We start from the raw sequence: 19,565 nt of genomic DNA on the forward strand, positions 1-19,565 counted from the left end.
TTTTTTTCACTTTTTCTTTTTTTGTGAAAGGCTAGTCAAAACCTGAGAAGAAAAATGTTGCCTTTAGGTCACTTTAAAGCTCTGTTGTATCTTCTAGCACTCCATTTTTGTTTTGTTCTACACAATAGAGTAACATCTAGTGGTCAAAACTTGCACACTGTCCCTTAAAAATGGCCTCCCGTCAAATATCCATCCAACCACGTATAAATCAAGCCACCCCGAGGTTGAACGTCTATATCGTCGAAGGTCGGCGTCGTCCGAATCGGCGACAGGTGAGCAAGGAGTGATTGACGGGCCAATCGGTCGTCTCTGTGCTCGACTAGCGTGCCCTGAATGGTCTCCCTGTTTACAATGGCGCCTGTCCACTCCCACAACGGATTTGACGGGGACGTCTCGTCTGCGTTTGTGTACCTATCAGTCACTCGGAGCTCGTTTCCGAATGCTAATGCTAAGGCTCCTTTGACTACTTTGGTAAATGGTCTGCATTTATAAAGTGCTTTTTGAGTCACTAAAGACGTCCCAAAGCGTTTTAAAATGTGCTTCATACTCATTCATTCACACACACACACTCATACGCCGTCAGCCATGCAAGGCTCCTACCCGCTTATCGTGGGCAACAGTAAATTAAATAAAGAACTACTGATAAAAACATGGTTTTGGGTGCAAATTTGGTCCCCGTTGCACCTTTATATAAAATACTATTACAGAAATATTACAAAACCCTACAAAAGAAAATATTAAATTAAGTTTTTTTAAAACAGGTACTTCATACTGTATCTTATTTTGTCTTTATTCTGAAAAGAAAAAAATACTATACAAATACAACAATGATACTACTAAAGTAATAATACAAGAGAAATACTCCGAAAATACTGTCACGACCGATACAAGCAGGGGACCCAAATGCGTAACATTTCACACAATGCTTTATTAAGGGGTTGGGGAAGTCAGGGCGAGAGGAAAAAGACAGTGATCTGGTGCTCGCTGGACAGGAGAAGCGGGAAGCCCTCGCAAATAAAGCGTGGTCATAGATCAAAAGCAAACTGGACAGCCGGGACGGGAGACGGAGCATGGTCGGAGATCGGAAGTAAGTCGAGTAGCCGGGACAAGGGAACGGAGCGTGGTCGGAGATCGGAAGCAAGTCGGGTAGCCAAACGAGCGAGAAGCCAGGTATTGATACAGGAAACGGAATCAGGCAGCATACGGGTAGCCGGGACAGGAGAACGGAGCTTGGATCGGGGATTGATACAGGAAACAGATTCAGGCAGGATACGGGTAGCCGCGACAGGAGAATGGAGCTTGGGTCGGGGGTCGATACAAGAAACAGGTCGGGATCAAAACGGGAGCCAGAGTCAAAAGTGCTCGCCTTGCATGCGCTGACGTTCGCAGACAGACTGAGTGAACAAGAATGACGTGCTAAAATAGGAGGAGGACTAATTAGGGAACGAGTGGCAGCTGGGGCTGAAAGGGTGAGCGCAGGTGAGGGCAGTTGACAAATCATGACAAATACAACTACAGCAATATTAAAGAAACTCAACAAAAATACTATTATGAAAATACTACAAAATATTACAGAAATGCAGCAAAAATACAACTGCAAATACTTAAAAAAGTTTTAAATAAATACTACTAATATACCACTACAGTAATACTATCATACATAATACTACTACAGAATTATTATGACAGAAATACTAAAAAAATATGACAGATATACTACAACAAAGGGCAGCATGGCGGGGCAGTGGTTAGCGCGTGTGCGGTACAGTTCTAAGGTCTCGGGAACCCCCTGTGTGGGTTCAAATCCAGCAACCGGACTTCCTGTGCGGAGTTTGTATGTTCTCCCCATGCTTGCGTGGGTTTCCTCCGGGCACTCCGGTTTCCTCCTACATTCCAAAGACATGCATTTCAGGTGGATTGGCCGGTCCAAATTGTCCCTAGGTGTGTATGAGCGAGCGAGTTGTCTGTCCCTGCCCTGCGATTGGCTGGCAACCAGTTCAGGGTGTCCCCTGCCCACTGCCCGATGATTGCTGGGATGGGCTCTAGCACCCCCGCGACCCTACTGAGGATAAGCGGTACAGCTAATGAGATGAGATGCTACAACAATTCTACATTGGTGTTTTTGAGATAACCAGAGATGTATTCGGTTATCTCGGTTAATGGGGACCACAACCAACCGTGGCAATAGATGATCTGACAAGTAGCGCCCCCAAGGGGTTAAACTTACCTCCAGAGGACATCGTTTCCGACTATGAGCATACAACTGTAACAGAATAACAAATATGGACCTTGCAAAAAATGAAGGTAGCATTTCCCAGTGGTTAATTGTAACGGGAAGAACTTCCTGCAACTGAAAATGTAAGCTACATGTTACTGTAACTTTTACCCCACACCTATATGAGAGAATTTTTTATCAAAAATATAATCAAATTGTGATTTACTCGAATTCTAAGAATCGTATACCTTGATTATTGTACACATGATTAAAAAATGTAAATCGTGGCTATATTTGTGGCTCTGCAAAGTACATAATTCACACTAGATATATTCTTTGAACGGTACTGGATAAATTAGAAAATTGGCTTTGAAAGTCCTTGAAAGTACGTGATCTTGACCATGAAAAGGTCTCCGAACCCTGAAACAAATTACTTAAATAAGGGGTCCTAAAACAAAGCCCTGTGGGACACCGTTCAATCTTGATAATATGTAGCTCAGATGGTGTGAAGCATGTGTGGCGGCAACCAGGTGAAGTTGTGTCCTGCCTAAATTCAAGCATGGTTAGTAATGTTATGGTTTGGTGCTGCATGAGTGTAGTTGGAATTGGGGAGTTTAAATTCATTAAAGGATACACAAACTCAAGTTTGGACCGTGAAAAATTGAAGCAGAGAACGATACCCTCCCTCCAGAAACTGGGTCGCATGGCAACGTTCCAGCCTGACAATGACCACTAGTACACGTCTAAGATTACCAAGGCTTTTCTAAAGGGGCTAAGGGTAAAGGTGATGGATTGGGGAAGCATGTTTCCAGGACATTCCAATGGCAATTCTTGAGGCTCTGGTCAAATCCATGGCCAAGAGGATTAAAGTAGTTCTGTAAAATCATGGTGGCCACACAAAATATTGAACTTGAGGAACTCTTACTTCAGGGTGTACTCACCTTTGATACTAATGGCTATATTTTAAGTTTTTTTTAGCAGGGTACTATATAGGCTTTACACAGACTAACTTGTTTCCAAGAAAACTTCTGTGAAATCAGCATTTTGTAAAATTATGTATTTCAAGCTGAACTTTCACTTCGGTGTTTTCTTTTTCTTTTTTTCTTTTGTGATACCAATACCTGAACAATGTGTTCCATCAACACAAGGGCACTTTGCTTGCAAAATTACGTCTTATTGCGAGAACACTCAACTTACGCTGGTGACGTGGCCCATTTCAGTCCTGAGGACGTGCATGAAACGTCATCCCTCTTTGCTCCGACGATGATATGGGGACTTTGTCATATTTTTTTTTTTAAAGAAAAAAAAACCTCTGTATTGACTGTCTGTACTTATCCATATATTTACTTTTCTCATGACACTGCCTCACTACGCCTTCTTGCCATATGAGCCACCTACACACTCTCAATTGGTGGATACAGGAAAAGATACTGAGAAGTGGGGCCTTCCTTGATGTGTGTACTAAGATCTGATCTAAGCCACTCCTGCCATCTAATGGTGATTTTTCATACTGAAACCATTCCCAGAGGCTTAATACTTATGAGCAATGTTCCCTCTAATTTTCCACGGGTCTGAGCGTTCACACAAAGTCGGTGAGCAGCGCTTGAAACAACAGTGAGCAACCATAATACCAAGTGTGGCAAGATAATTAATGATCAAACATGTCCAAAACTTGACATCAAGGTACTTTTTGCTGAGTTTCCGGCAATGCAAAATATTTTTTCTCTTTTGAATGAATTGACTCATGTACTATTGCAAAAGTTGTACGGCCTACAAATGTCGTTTGTTTCTTTCACAAGATATCCATTTCCTGATATATTTTGTCGCATAATATTAACATTTTTGGGGGCTTATTTAGTCGATTGTAAGATACAGAACTGTAGTTAATCATATTTTTTAATGGAAGTACAATGTTGGCAACAAGATTCACTTGATAGAATTGGAAATTATTTGAATGCAACACAAACTTTTTCTTCTTTTTTCTGTAGTTTTTTTCCTACTTTTTTTCAAATTCCTTTTAAAAAAAAAATCTCATTGTGTTTATTTTTTCCGAGCTGTTACTTTCTTTCTTTTTGTTCTCTATTTACTTTTTTCCTACATTTCTTTCTTTTCTTTTTTTTCTGGCTTTTTTCTAAAGTTTTCCTTCATTTTTCTCTTCCTTTTGTTTCTATTTTTTCTCAGCTTTTCACTACTTTTTCATTTTGGTATTTTTTTCTTTTTTGTTCTATTCCACCCTTTCTTTAAGTCATTTTGTGCATAATTTTACATAATGTTTGGTCATGTTGGGATTAAAGAAGCAAAAACAACCCGAAGAGCCGTTTAGGACCCAAAAAGCCGGTTCCTTTTAGTGAGCCGAGCCAAAGAAGCCGGTTCCCCGACAAACTCTACTAACTTTACTCAACTTCGTTCTCCTTCGACTCGACTTTAAAATACCGCATTTAGGACACAACGTCAGGGGAACCCGTGTACACTGCTTATGAGTTGCGCTTTTTTTTTTATTTTTTTTTTTAACAACAGCTACAACAAAACTAAGTTTTCATGTTTTGGCACTCAGGGACAAGGCTTCTGAAAGGTTATTTATATGATATGGCATTGAATGGGTTAAAAGAGGGAAGCGACATTTTTGCAGATTTTTTTGATATCGCGGCCGGTTCTGGGCCCCATTAACTGCGATAAGCGAGGGATTACAGTACTTGCAATTGACTTTGCACGAGGATCGATGATGTCATCAGTTTCCAGACTTCCCAGCGAGGGTCCGTCATACGTTGACACCTTCCTTCGCGTCCCAGGTCCTTTTTTTTTGCGTATGTTTGTTTTTTTTGTTTCTGTTATAAATATGTATTAGTCCAAGTGTCAGGCGGTGAATATGCATCCACTTATGAATATTTATGCTCGACTTATTGAGACGTGTCATGCACTCTTGAAGGGCAACATATGCCTCCACTTCCTTTGTTTATCTTTTCTTTTTTTTTTGTTGTCTGCAAATTGCATATATCAGAAAGCTGTTTGCAACTTAAGAATTTCCTGCTCACGGATTCAAACGAGGGAATTAAATCATTCGCCCCGCTAAAGGAAAAACAAAACTCAGCTCGAGTTTGTATTTCTAAATGTGCCTTGAAACTCTTTTTCTTTGTGACTAAATAATGGGGGGAAATGTATTTGTTTTAAATAGGATAAAAACAAATTAAAAATTGCAAAAAAATGTCATTAAAACCTTGAAGACTATATTGTTGCAGTCGTGTGAAAAAACACTCTTTTTCTCCTTAGCTTTTAAATAATCTTTAAGAGGCAAAGAATACATTATAGCTAAACAAAAAAACATTATTTTATCTTTAATTTAACGAATATTTTGGGCTTTTTAATTTTGGCCTGTAAAAATAAGGTTTATATTTAAATGATGTATTAAATAAATCGTCAATTACAGCATTTTATTAACTATTATACGTAATATTTGCTTTTTTTTTTTTGCTTTTTTATAACTTTTATTAGCTTTTAATTCGCTTATTTAGCCTTTATTAGCATTTTATTAGGTTTTTGATAGCTTCCATTAGCTTTCATTTGTATTGTTTGGTTTTTATTAACTTTCATTGGCTTTTATGTGTTTTTTTATAGCTTATATTTTTTATATTTTTTATTAGCTTTTATTAAGATTTTATTGGCTTTTATTTTCTTTTTATAGCTTTTATTAGCGTTTATGAGCTGTCATTTGCTTTTTCATTGGCGTTCATTTGATTTTTTAAAGCCTTTAGTAGCTTTATTAGATGTATTACCTTTCTATTATCATTTTATCCATTAGATTTTACTCGCATTTTTGCATTTATTAGCTTTTTATAGCTTTTATTAACTTTTTATTAACTTGTATTTGTTTTTTGTTTTTTTTTGCATTTATTAGTCCTTTTTAGCTTTTTGTTGGCCTTTATTTGCTTTTTATAGCTTTTAATAGCGTGTACAGACGACTTACGAACGCGATTGTTTGTAAGTTGAATTTGTTTGTAAGTTGCTTCAGTGCTATATTTCGTATGTTTAAGGTTTATACAAGTATGTTTAGCAAGTTATACAAGTATGCTTGTATAAGTAACCTGTATCATTTTGTACTGAAAAATAAATAAATAATAAATGAATATGCTCTATAAAGATAAATAAAGTTGAGTTTAACTTACTTTTGGAAGATGCGCTTCAAGAGGTCCTCCTTCGTGGTAAAAAGTGGCCGGAAAAAAGCAATCCAACCATTTTCTCAACAGCATCGAGCTTCCATATTCCACTTTTATTTCAAATGAAACAGCTCGCCTCCTTATGTCACGGTCGCCATGGCGACCAGTCTGCCGCGCCCCCGAACTCAAGCTGAAGCAGATCAGCTGATTGCTGGTCTGCTACTTAAGGCTGGGTTGTGGGTTTGGCGGGCGCTGGCTCATTACACATTCCCCGGTCTGCTATGCCTTGTCCTGTTTTAGTTTTTAAAACATTCTCCGTCTGTTATGCCCTGTCCTGTTGAGTTCGTGCCGGAGGAACTCTGTACCGTTCTGTTCTGATTGTAAGAATGTTTTTGTTTGTCTTGTCCCTGACTTTTGGACAACTTTTATTTTGTTAAATAAAACTTATGGATCGTCACGCAATTGAGTTCTCCCTTCCTGCCTCCTGCCTCCGTTCTGGTCCGATCACTCCTTTCACTCCACTCCATGCCGTGACACCTTACACTTTATACCAACCATATCGAATGGATGCACGGCATATTAAACAATAAAAACATCAAATTCCTTAGTGCACTGGAGGTACGGTATACAGTAGTATGTTTACACTCAAACTGAGACTGTCCTGTACTCGGAAAAAGGTGCACACTATACAAAATATAACTTACAGCAATGTCCGGATATTCTTTAACATCCCGAAAAAAATGTCTGTATGTACCGTTTTTCGTAAGTAGTGGGGCATATGTATTTGTCACGGTTGCCATGACGCCCAATTGGCCCCACCCGTGTGGCGCCAGCTGCGGCTCATGAACAGATTGGCTTTCTGTCTACTTTAAGCTCAGCGCTGTCACGCTTTCCGGGTCAGCCTGTCAATGAACTTCTTCCCCGCAAGATTTGGGTTTTGACTCGGTCCTGTTCCTTTTGGTATTTTCTGCCCGGTATTGTTCCCGTTTATTTTTTCCTGTTTAATTTCGGTTTCCAGTTTTGTTTCCGTCTAGTTTTTGTCCTGTTTGATATTTTCTCCAGTTTTTGTTCCCGTGATTTTTTTTCCTGTTTATTTTCTATATCCTGATTTGTTACCTATCTTGTCTGTCCCGTCCTGTCCGGTATCGACCCCATCTGTCCGGTATCAACTCAGGCAATTGGAATTGATCTCGTCGGTCTCTAGCTTCCTGTCTTTCCCCGCCAGACCATCTGCCCAACGTGCATGACTCCCCATTTCCCGTAAAATAAAGCCTTGTGTGAGAACATCACGCGATTGGGTCCGTATCCTGTTCCAGTTCATGACAGTATTACCTTTTTCGTATTTTTTTATAGCTTCCCTTAGATTTTACCTGCATTTTTGCTTTTATTAGCGTTGTATAGCTTATACAGTATACGTTTTTATCAACTTGTATTTGCTTATTTTTTGCATTTATTAGCCTTTATTAGCTTTTTATTAGGTTTTATTAGCTTTTTTTCTTTTATTAGCATTTATTAGCTTTATATTGGGTTTGTTTGTTTTTAATAGATTTGATAGCCTTTTATTACTATCTCTATTATCTATTTATCAGCTTTAAATGAGCAATTTTTTTACCTTTTTTGGTTTTTCTATTACCTTTTATCGGCCTTTATTTGTTTATTTTTATGTTTTACAACCTTTTTCATCTGATTTTAATTCTATTTGGAAAGTAACAAGCTTCTTTTACTTTTCTTCTTTTTTGTTTGTCATATTTTAACCCCTCTAGTTGTTGTTTTTTTGTTGTTAAAAACGAAGCAAGATTAATAAAAAATGAACAAGAAAATCTTTATTTTGTGGCGCGTCTCCATTGAGTCATGTGTCCTTCAATTTTTCTGTATGTGGCCCCCAGAGGAGGAGAAAAATATGTCGGACAGCTCGACACTGAACAGGAATAATGTAGACACAAACAAGTGTTCACAACATGATAAATAATTCAGTCAGGGGGAAAAAAACAGGGTGCGGAATGTATAACGTCTATTATGTACTGTCGACGGAATATCGTAATTATAATAAGACGGTAATAAATACACTATTAATTTTGACACATTTTAAATCGGAATTTTAAAAAAAAAAAAACATAAGTGATCACTCTCTAACTTACATATTTACATATATAAATATACATATAGACATATTTAATTTCATTTTTTTCGACTCTGGTTATAATGCCCCCTCCCCCAACGAGCCTGTCACGCTGAAACGCCGGGGCGAAATATAAGCACAATAGATCATCCTGACAGTTTAATTTGGCCGCTTGATTATCAGTCAATTTGATAATTATATCATGCAGCCATCCAATTAATGGCTTCTATATTTACAATCATCATCAAGTGAGCTCTCGGCGGTGGCGGCAGCGAAGGCGCCGTTCATCAACACTGAGAAATGAGCAACTCCAGGGGGGCTTGACAGGTCCTTGATTGAGATGTGAAGAGATTTAAAAAAAGAGAGGAAAAGAATAACCATAAATTTGGAGTTACATAAACCCGGTTTAATGTGAGGGTTATCTAATTCTAGTTTGATTTCAAAGAAGGGGGAGAGATAATGAATGTGTTGCTCCTACAATCAAGAATGCCCACAATCAAGCTTGAATTGGATATAAACTTGTTTTAATGTGAGGGTCATCTAACTCTAGGTTAGATGGAAAAAGAGAAATAATTGTGCCACTTCTATTATCTTGGACGCAACCATCAAGTTCAAGTTGGATAAACCTGCTTTGATGTTAGGGTTATCTAACCCTAGGTTTGATGGGGAAAAATGCTAAATAAGAAAACAATGTGTGTTGTTTTTATGATCTTGGACACCGAGCATCAAGTTGTTTTTTTTGTTTTTTTTTAATAAACTCAGTTAAATGTTAGAATTATCTTACTCTAGGTTTGATGGGAAAAATGAAAATTAAAATCTGTGTTCTTCTACGATTTAGACGACGACAATCAATATCGAGTTAGATAAACCTGTTGAAATGTGAGGGTCATCTAACTGTAGGTTAAATTAAAAAAAAAAAAGAAAGAATTGTGCCACTTCTATTATCTTAGCCGCAACCATCAAGTTCAAGTTGGATAAACCTGCTTTTATGTTTGGGTTATCTAACCCTAGGTTTGATGGGGAAAAAAATGCTAAATAGGAAAACAATGTGTGTTGCTTCTATGATCTTGGACGCCGAGCATTAAGTTTTATTTTGAATTAACTTAGTTCAATTTTAGGGTTATCTTACTCTATGTTTGATGGGAAAAAAGGATAAATAAATTGTGTGTTCTTCTACAATTTAGACGGCGACAATCAAGATCAAATTAGATAAACCTGTTTTAATGTGAGGGCCATCTAACTCTAGGTTAGATGAAAAAAATGAAAAAATTGTGCCACTTATATTATCTTGGACGCAACCATCAAGTTCAAGTTGGATAAACCTGCTTTGATGTTAGGTCTATCTAACCCTAGGTTTGATGGTGAAAAATGCTAAGTAGGAAAATAATGTGTGTTGCTTCTATGGACACCAGCGCGGTAGCCTAGATGGTAGGGCGCCCGCTCAGAGACTGAGAGGTCGCTGGTTCAAGCCTCGGCCGAGTCATACCTAAGTCTTACAACATTGGTACCCATTGGCCCTGCTCGGCATTAAGGGTTGGAATTGGGGGGTTTGGTCACCTAATGACTCTCAACACAGAAGTTGGGTCTAAAAAACCCGGCGCCGATCGAAGGCGACGAGTCACGTCGATAGCTTCGCGTGACAAAATGATTTCCGGTAAATATCATGTTGATGGTTGATACTGGCTGAATAATAATAAATACAAATAAACTCAGTTAAATGTTAGAGTTATCTTACTCTAGGTTTGATGGGAAAAAAGGAAAATTAAAATCTGTGTTCCTCTACGATTTAGACGACAACAATCAAGATCAAGTCAGATAAACCTGTTGAAATGTGAGGGTCATCTAACTCTAGGTTAGATGAAAAAAAGAAAGAATTGTGCCACTTCTGTTATCTTGGACGCAACCATCAATTTCAAGTTGGAGAAACCCGCTTTGGTGTTAGGGTTATCTAACCCTAGGTTTGATGGGGAAAACAAATGCTAAATAGGAAAACAATGTGTGTTGCTTCTATGATCTTGGACGCCGAGCATTAAGTTTTATTTTGAATAAACTTGGTTTAATGTTAGAGTCATCTTACTCTAGGTTAGATGAAAAAAAGAAAGAATTGTGCCTCTTCTATTGTCTTGGAAGAAACCATAAAGTTCAAGTTGATGAAAACCTGCTTTGATGTTAGGTTTATCAAACTCTAGGTTTGATGGGGGGATGGTAAAAAAAGGAAAATAATGTGTGTTGCTTCTATGATTTTGGATGCGGATCATCAAGTACAAGTTGGATAAACCTGCTTTGATGTTAAGGTTATCTAACTCTAGGTTTGATGGGGAAAGACTGGTAAAAAAGGAAAAAAAATGTTCTCCATTTTTCTTTCTATTGTGCTCTCTCTATTTCACTCCCTCCCTTTTTCTGGCTCTCTTACCTTCTACCTCTCTCTTATTCTGTCTCCCTTGTTCCCTCTCTTTCTTTTTATCTCTCTCTCTCTCTCTCTCTCTCTCTCATTCCCTTTCTTTCTTTCTCTTAAACGTACTAGACTGGTGAGATTTTGTTTTCTAGCATGTGCCCCCCGGCTAGAATGAGTTTGACACGCCTGCACTAAGCCATGGTCATCTTTTCATTGTGTCTTTAATGATGTCCTATTGAACACGCTAACAATTTTTCATTCCGATTGCAGATGACGTGCCCCCCTACTTCAAAACGGAGCCGGTGCGAAGCCAGCTCCATTTGGAGCGCAACCGTCTGGTTCTGACCTGCATGGCGGAGGGCAGCTGGCCTCTAGAGTTCAAGTGGATCCACAACGGAACCGAGCTCACACGGTTCTCTCTGGAATACAGGTGCGAATATTAATCCCTACAACTACCGTATTTTCCGCGCTATAAGGCGCACCCGATTAAAAGGCGCAACCCCGAAAAATGTCTCTTGTCGGAGATTTTTTTATACACACGGCGCATCTGACTATAAGGCAAACGGACTACAGTAACAGCTCCCGTGTCCATTAGTGTATAACTGTTGGGCTCTTTATACACCTACAGGATATATTAATGCAACTGCCAGAGTTATAGATGACATATGAAAGGACATTACCGCTTTTCTCATTATCACACATTTATACTCACAGGTCCGATGCACTGATTGGCTTAGAGCATTCTAAAAAGTTAAACCGGGGGAAGGCAACTTTATAGAGTTACAGGCATCATTGAGTTAAGACAATTTGACCAAGGGGCCAATCTTGGAGACATATCCAAATTGTTCTCGTTTATGAATAAATATAGAAGCAGACATTTAAACTGTATATGAATTTATATTTGGTTTTAAATTGATTCTTTTCATCAAATTGGTTTATAAACGCTCACAATTAATGCAAATAAATTATATAAAGTCCCTGTTTTAAGCACTAAATTTGATATTTAGTTTTTTAGTATTACTATAGTTGTATTTAAATAATATTCTGTGGTATTTCTTTAGGATTTTTGTTTTATTACTGTTGGTTTATTTGTTAAGTAGTTTTACGGTATTTGGGCAGTACTATTTTTGTAGTATATCCATAGTAGCGCTACTGTAGTATTTTTGCTGTGCTTCTGTCGTAATGTTTCTCTAGCAGTAGTTCAGGAGTATATAGCTCTTAATATTTCTCTTGTAGTATTTTATGTTATGGTATTACTGTAGTGTTATTGTTTAGTTGAGTATTTTAGAAATATTTCTATAGTTTTATTTTTGTAGTATTTCTGTTGTAATAATTCTGTAGTGGTGTTTTTTTATTATTTCTGTAGAGGTGTTTGAAGCCTTTATATAATAATATGTGTGTAGTATTGACACAATAAACAATATTTTGTTGTATTTTTTTAGTATTTTTTGTCGCGGAATGGAAGGGGGCTGTCACGAGGCGTGGTGGAGTGGAAGGGGTGATCGGACCAGAACGGAGGCAGGAGGCAGGAAGGGAGAACTCAATTGCGTGACGATCCATAAGTTTTATTTAACAAAATAAAAGTTGTCCAAAACTCAGGGACAAGACAAACAAAAACATTCTTACACTCAGAACAGAACGGTACAGAGTTCCTCCGGCACGAACTCAACAGGACAGGGCATAACAGACGGAAAATATTTAAAACTAAAACAGGACAAGGCATAGCAGACCGGGGAATGTGTAATGAGCCAGCGCCCGCCAAACCCACAACCCAGCCTTAAGTAGCAGACCAGCAATCAGCTGATCTGCTACAGCTTGAGTTCGGGGGCGTGGCAGACTGGTCGCCATGGCGACCGTGACAATTTTTGTCATATTACTGTAGTTGTAGTTTTGTAGTATTTAATTGGAATAAATATGTATTCATATATTTGTATTATAGTTTTACTGTAGTAGTAATTTGTAATATTTCCATATATTTGTTTTTCTTTTGAGAACTTAAAATTGTACATTTAGGTCCATGTTTATAAGCACTAAATCTTTAGTTTTGGAGTAATTGTGCAGTGTTTTTGTAGTATTTCTGGCATAGTATTTACCTTGTTTGAATTTGTTTTTAAAAACATGTTTTATTAGTAGAACTCTACTTATTATTTATAACTATCGTAATATTTTGACCATTTGTTTGGCGATTCGGATAGAAAATGCTGGTGGCCCAAATGTGGCACGCAGGACGTAGTTTGCCCACCATTGGGTTAAACAGCTTCTCCGCTTCTGCACCTGTTTTTCAAATACCTCTCAGTTTAATATATATACATACATAAAAGAGCTTGTATAGTATTTTGTTGAAAGACTTTCTGTTTTCTTTTTCTGTCTTTCGCAACGTCATTGACGCACTGGTGAATAAGTGGCGAGACTAAATAACCAATCAGAATGGACTATGCAAATCTTGCACCAGGAGTTAAAAAGAGTAGTAATGAGATAAACTGTAACGCTTTTGTAAGTCATCTGTACCACTTTTAGAAGTGTAAGAGTGTCAGGGCCCTCACCGCCATAGCCCGGGTTCGAATCCGGTTGCATAGAATGTACTATCGATTTGTGGCAGCAATGCATATTGACTCATAGATAGATAGATAGATAGATAGATAGATACTTTATTCATCCCCTAAGGGAAATTCACATTTCCAGCAGCATCCCTGAGCTGAGAACAATACAATAATAAAGCCAAAAGAAAACAATATACAAATACCCAGTGTGACGTGCAAATGCCCACTTTAGCATGTTATATAGATTAACTAAATAGTGCTACACAGAACACATAATGCAGTAAGATCCAATGTAGGTGGTGTGGTTTAATGTGGGCCTTTACTCTGCCGGGTGGAGTTAAAGAGCCTCATGGCATGAGGAAGAAAAGAACTCTTCAGTCTGTCCGTAGTACAAGACAGTGACAGCAGTCTGTCACTGAAACTGCTCTTCTGTCCGGAGATAATGCTGTGAAGCGGATGCGATGGATTGTCCATGATTGACCTCAGCTTTTTCAGTGCCTGTCTCTCAGCTGCTGTTGTTAGGCTGTCCAGCTCTTTGCCCACAACAGAGCTCGCTTTCCTAGCCAGTTTATTGAGACGAGAGATAAATTGTTGTCAAGGTATGCGAGTAAACCGAAAAACCTTGTGTTTCTACTGTATGCATTTCTAATCTTATCCAGAATCGTTTGCTGTATATAAGGAAAACCAGGTAATTAGGCACACTTTCAAATTTCTGACCAATTTGGGTTTTTTAGGTGTGCCTTATAGTCTAGGAAATCCGGTAATTGCCCAGCCTGAGAATAAAGCAATCTGGCGCCATCTTCTGTTTTAGTCCGCGTTAGCTTTAATTTGGCGTGAAATTGCGACATCTGCAGAATATTTGTGACGAATGTGAAGTGAATCGGCGTGTGATGAGATCAGTCCCGGCGATTCGTGACAAATCTATCGCCGGTCGGAGTTTGATTCGTTCGGTCTGACTTAATAAAACGGTTACGACTCAATCACGAGAACGGTCAAATGTCACTTGCATCGTCACGCTTGTTCTCTTTTGATTGGCTTATGAAAAAAAACAAAAACAAATGAAAGAGGCAGTGTGAATTATCTACCACCCCCTGGTGGTCAAAAAATGAATGAAACTTTATTCGAACATTAAAATAAAAACAGGTCAAAACCAATGAGTCAACAACAAAATAACGTCATTGATTCCAAAGAAAACAATATTGATTTGAATCATAAACAAAGAGACATAAACATTTATATAAATTTGCATTATTGAAAATACTCGTTGGTGGGGAAATGTGTATTCATTTGTGGATCACCTAAAGGGAGCTGACATATTTGTTGGGCATCTTGCTGCTAGGGGTACCCCTCAAAGAAACAATAACCTGTCCTGTCTTCTTCTTCTTTTTTCTTCTTTTCTTTCTTTTTTGACCCTTTTCTGGTCATTTCCTTCTGTTTTCTGTGATGCTGCCTTTTTCTTCTTAGTTTTACTTTTCCTGTCTTTTTTTCCGTTTCTCATCTTTTATCTCAGCCCTGACTTTTTCCTTCCACCCTTGTTTTTCCATTTTCATCTTTTTTCGTTTTCTATATTGTTATTTCTTCTTTTTCTGTTTTCCATTTTCCTTCCTTTTTCTCTTCTGCTTCTTTCTACATTCCCATTTCTCCTTTTTTCTTTTGTGTTTTTCCTTGTTTTTCACTTCACTTTTTTTTCCTTTCTTTCTCATTTTATTTTTCCTTTCTCTTTCCTTTTTATTTACAAAAGGCTGGGCAAATATCTAAAAAGGAAAAACATTGCCTTACGGTCACATTGAGTCTTTTCCTTGTGCTTTTTAGCACTCATTTTTGGTTTCACAACACGATACAGAGACATCTAGTGGTTAAATATTACACACTGTCCCATTAATAGAATGTATATCTGTGATTTTTCTTGGCTGGTGCTTATTTTGAAATAAAGACATTTTCTAAAAAAAAAAAAAAGAAAAAGCAACTAACAAAATCAATGAATTCTCAACGAGTTATGATTTCTATGACTACGTAGATAGGGTAAAACTCGGAATTCACACCAAATACTTTGTTTAGTATTGTTTTTGTTTGTGAATAAAAACAAAAAACAAAAAACAAAATAGATAACATAATACAACAGTTGCGTTTGACAAAATATGAAAAATAGCTCGACTTTCCGTCAAAATCTTTGAGAAGCTTGTTTCTCAATGATTACATTTCAGAATAGAGAAAAGCAACGTTGACCATTTCTGAATAAGTGACATTCTTTTTTGAATGGGAATCGAATTCATATTCAAACACTTTTGATATACTTTTGTGTTTGCAACAACCCGAAAATTGTAACCTTGTACAAAGGTTGTGTAGGAAAAATGTTTTTATAAAAATCTGCTTTTTGGTAGCCAAGAAAATCATATAAAAAGAGAATGTAGACCAGGGGTCTCAAGAACAGGCAGCCCGCGGGACAACTCAATCAGACAACGCTGGGGGAAGCGCAAGAGAAAAACGAGCTGCAGGTTAAAATATGTCCACTTGGTGTTGCCAAAGCCAGGTGCCTCTCACATACGCTGTACTTGTATTTCTTTCTCTCTCTGTCTCTCTTTCACTATTCCTCCCTATCTCTCTCTCACTCTCTCTTTCTCTCTTTTTCTCTTTCTTTCACTCTCTGTCTCTCGTTTTCTTTCCTTTGTTCCGCTGTGTCTCTTTCTCTTCATATCTTTTTTACTTTCTTTTGCTCTTTCGTCCTTTTTTCCTTTTCTCTCTCTTTTCTCTCACTCTCTCTCTCTCTCTCTCTCTCTATTGCTTTCCCCTTCTCTCCTTTTCTCCTTCTCTTTTCTCACCTTCTCTCTTTCTATCTCTCTTTGGATTTATTTATTTATCTCTCTTTCTTTCCCCCTCTCTCACTATTTCTCTTTTTATCTCTTTTGTTTCTCACATTCTCTCTCTCTCTCTCTCTCTCTCGCTCTCTCGCTCTCTCCCTTTCTGTCTTTCTCTTATTTCTTTCTCTCTCTTTTTATTTCCTTTAATCCACAAGTCCGGCCCCCGAAAGAATGTTTGTTCTGTTGTGTGGCCCCCGAGTTTGACACCCCTGATGTAGACTTATCTTTGGTATTTTCTGTGGGGGCTTATTTTTAAATGAAAACAATTTAGAAAAGAGAAAAATAACATCAGTTGTTGATTCACGTGACTTGAGGGAAATCCCCAGAAACGGATTCAAGTCAAGTCAAGTCACATTTATTTGAATAGCCCTTAATCACAAAATGCCTCAAAAGACTGCAAAAGATTACAATTACACCATCGCCTGATCTTAAACCAACAGGTGAGCAAGGAAAAACTCAAAACCTCAGCATGAGGAAAAAAGAAACCTTGAACATGGAATTTACGTCAAAAACCCTTTGTAATTTTAATTCTTTGAGCTAAAAAACAAAAGAAAACATAAAAACACAAAAAATGCATGTAAAATTGGAATCATTTATACAAAATAAAACATACTTATCCTTATCCTTGTCCATAGCCTTGTCATGGATTGATTACTGTAATTCCTTCCTCTATGGCTTACCTCAAAGGTCCCTCCATAAACTTCAGCTGGACCATAACTCTGGTGCACGCGTTATTACCCACAAACCCCCTTGCCATCACATCACCCCTGTCCTTCAGCAACCCCACTGGCTCCCAATCAACCATAGAATGAATTACAAAAGCCTTCTCTACACCTACATTACCATTCATAAACCTTGCCCCTCTCTACCTCTTTCAAATTGCCACGGTATCCCGCCCCCTCGGATTATCTTCCTCCATCCCACTATTCCCTTTGCCTGCCTCAGCTCCATGGGGAGCAGAGCTTTCAGCCGCTCTGCCCCCCAGCTCTGGAACTCATTGCCGCCTGACCTCCGAAATTCTGCGACCCTGTCCACCTTCAAATCCGGACTCATAACTCACCTCTTTAACTCATGTGTTCTATTTGCTCTTTATTATTTGCTTGTTATACTCTTTGTTGTTGTGTCCTACTATATGTACAGCGACCTTGGGTGTCCTGAAGGTGCTTCGAAAAACAATGTATTATTATTATTAGTAGTAGTAGTATTATTGCAACATACAGTATGTAACAATTTTGGTAAATAATAAATAGAGACAACTTGAAAAGCGCTATCTAAATGCAGACCATTTACCACAAAAAAAAAAAAACCTCAAACTGGAGCGTAAGTCACACAATGACGCTAGTTTTCGGCATCAAAGAAGCTAGTTAATGTCAAAGATGAAGACGCATATTTGATGGGTTAAATAAGCTATTTCTTTGGAGGCGAGACCTTCCTACTAATAGAATAAAATTACTAGTTTTCGGACTGGATTAAGAGGCTAATATTTAAAGAGGAAGACGCATATTTTCAGTATAGTGAATGTGTTTAGTTTTAGGCGAAGAATGAAGGTACTGGTTTACAACAAAGAACAAATGAGTTTTTTTTTCACTATGGGGACATGTATTTTAATTTTCCGCGTAGAAGAAGCTAGGTGTTGATGTATATGATAAAGCTAGTTTTCACCAAAATGGTTATGCTAATTTCCACCCTAAATGATGATGGGAATTTCCAGCAAAGAAGACGCTAGTGTCTGGAAAAGAAAGAAAATGACAATTGTTTTCCCTATAGAATACAAAGAAGCTATGTTTTATCATAGAAGAAGACAACGCTAGTTTAGGGTATAGAACACCAACACAGTAGTTTTCAGCGCCAAAGAAGACACTGCTAGGAGGCAATGCTAGTTTCCGAAGTAGAAAAAGACAACGCTATTATTGGACCTAGCAGAAGACAACACTAGTTTTCAACGTAGAATCACTCAATGTTAATATTTGTCCTAGAAATAGACAAGGCTAGTTTTTGGCATAGAACAAGACAACGCCAGTTTTCAGCGTAAAAGAAGAAAAGGCCAGTTTGTGGCATAGAAGAAGACAACATTATTTTTCTCCATGGAAGAAGACTTCCCCAGTTTTTAGTGTGGAAGAAAACAATGGCAGTTTTTGTCGTAGTAAAAGACAACGCTAGATTTCGGCTTGGAAGAAAATAATGTTAGTTTTTGACCTAGAAGAACACATCACAACACACTTTCAGTGTAGAAAAAGACAACACTATTTTTCGGCTTGAAAGATTATAACACTAGTTTTCGTTGTAGAAGAAGACAATACTAGTTTTCAGCGTAGAAAATGACAACCCTTGTTTGTGACATAGAAGAAGACTAAGGTAGTTTTTCTGCAGAAAAAAAGACTGTGCTAGTTTGTGGCATAGAAGAACACTACACTAATTTTTGGCACAGAAAAAGAAGTTTTTGGGCTAGAACAAGACGATGCTAGTTTTTCGACATAAAAGAAGACATTAGTCTTCGGCAAAGTGAAAGACAATGCTAGTTCATGGCGCGGAAAATGACAATGCTAGTTTTCAGCATTGAAAAGACAACACTTGTTTGCGGCGTAGAAACGACTGCTAGTTTGCGGCGTGGAAGAAGACTGAACTAGAATTCAACGCAGAAGAAGACTTTGCTATGCTTTGGCCTAAAAGAACTCAACACTTCTTTTAATTGTAGAAGAAAACATTGCTAGTCTCAGCATAGAACAAGACAATGCTAGTTTTCAGTGTAAAAGAAGACATTAGTTTTCGGCGTAGTGGAAGAAAATGCTAGTTTATGGAGAAGAATACAATGTTAGTTAACAGCGTAGAAGATGAATTTTCTGCATGGAATAAGACAACGCTAGTTTGTTTTACCTAGAAGAACACAAAACTATTTGTCATCATAGAAGAAAACAATGCTAGTTTTCAGCATAGAAAAAGACGACACTTGTTTGCGGCATGGAAAAAGACTACACTAGTTTTTGGCGCAGAAGAAGACGGCGCTAGCTTTTGGCCTAGAAAAACACAATGCTAGTTTTCGGCATGAAAAATAGACATTCGTCTCTGGCGTAGTGGAAGACAATTCTAGTTTATGGCGTAGAAGAAGACATAACTAGTTTTCTCCATTGAAGTAGACAATGCTAGTTTTCGGCGTACAAAAAGCTACCTGTTAGCGTAAAAGGCAATTGTAATTTTTTGCGAAGAAGAAGCATACTCATAATCGGCTATGTAGCATTGAGGTGCCATCTAGCGCTATCGATTAGCCAACTGACTCGGACGCAAGGTCA

The 19,565-nt window shown here is 37.9% G+C and overlaps 1 protein-coding gene across 2 annotated transcripts in view; it reads left to right on the top strand.

The window, feature by feature from the left end:
* Positions 1 to 11,155: 11,155 nt before the first annotated feature.
* sdk2b (sidekick cell adhesion molecule 2b) overlaps positions 11,156 to 19,565 on the top strand; it is a 104,601-nt gene continuing 96,191 nt past the window's right edge. For both annotated transcript variants that reach the window (XM_088324244.1, XM_088324245.1), the window contains exon 1: positions 11,156 to 11,310. In XM_088324244.1, the coding sequence (XP_088180370.1) occupies positions 11,231 to 11,310 (80 nt within the window). In that variant the 5' untranslated portion in view covers positions 11,156 to 11,230. The remainder of the gene's footprint in view (positions 11,311 to 19,565) is intronic.

This window comes from Urocampus carinirostris, chromosome 19, assembly GCF_059441175.1.
Source record: "Urocampus carinirostris isolate Australia breed hairy pipefish chromosome 19, RoL_Ucar_1.0, whole genome shotgun sequence".
NCBI lineage: Eukaryota > Metazoa > Chordata > Actinopteri > Syngnathiformes > Syngnathidae > Urocampus > Urocampus carinirostris.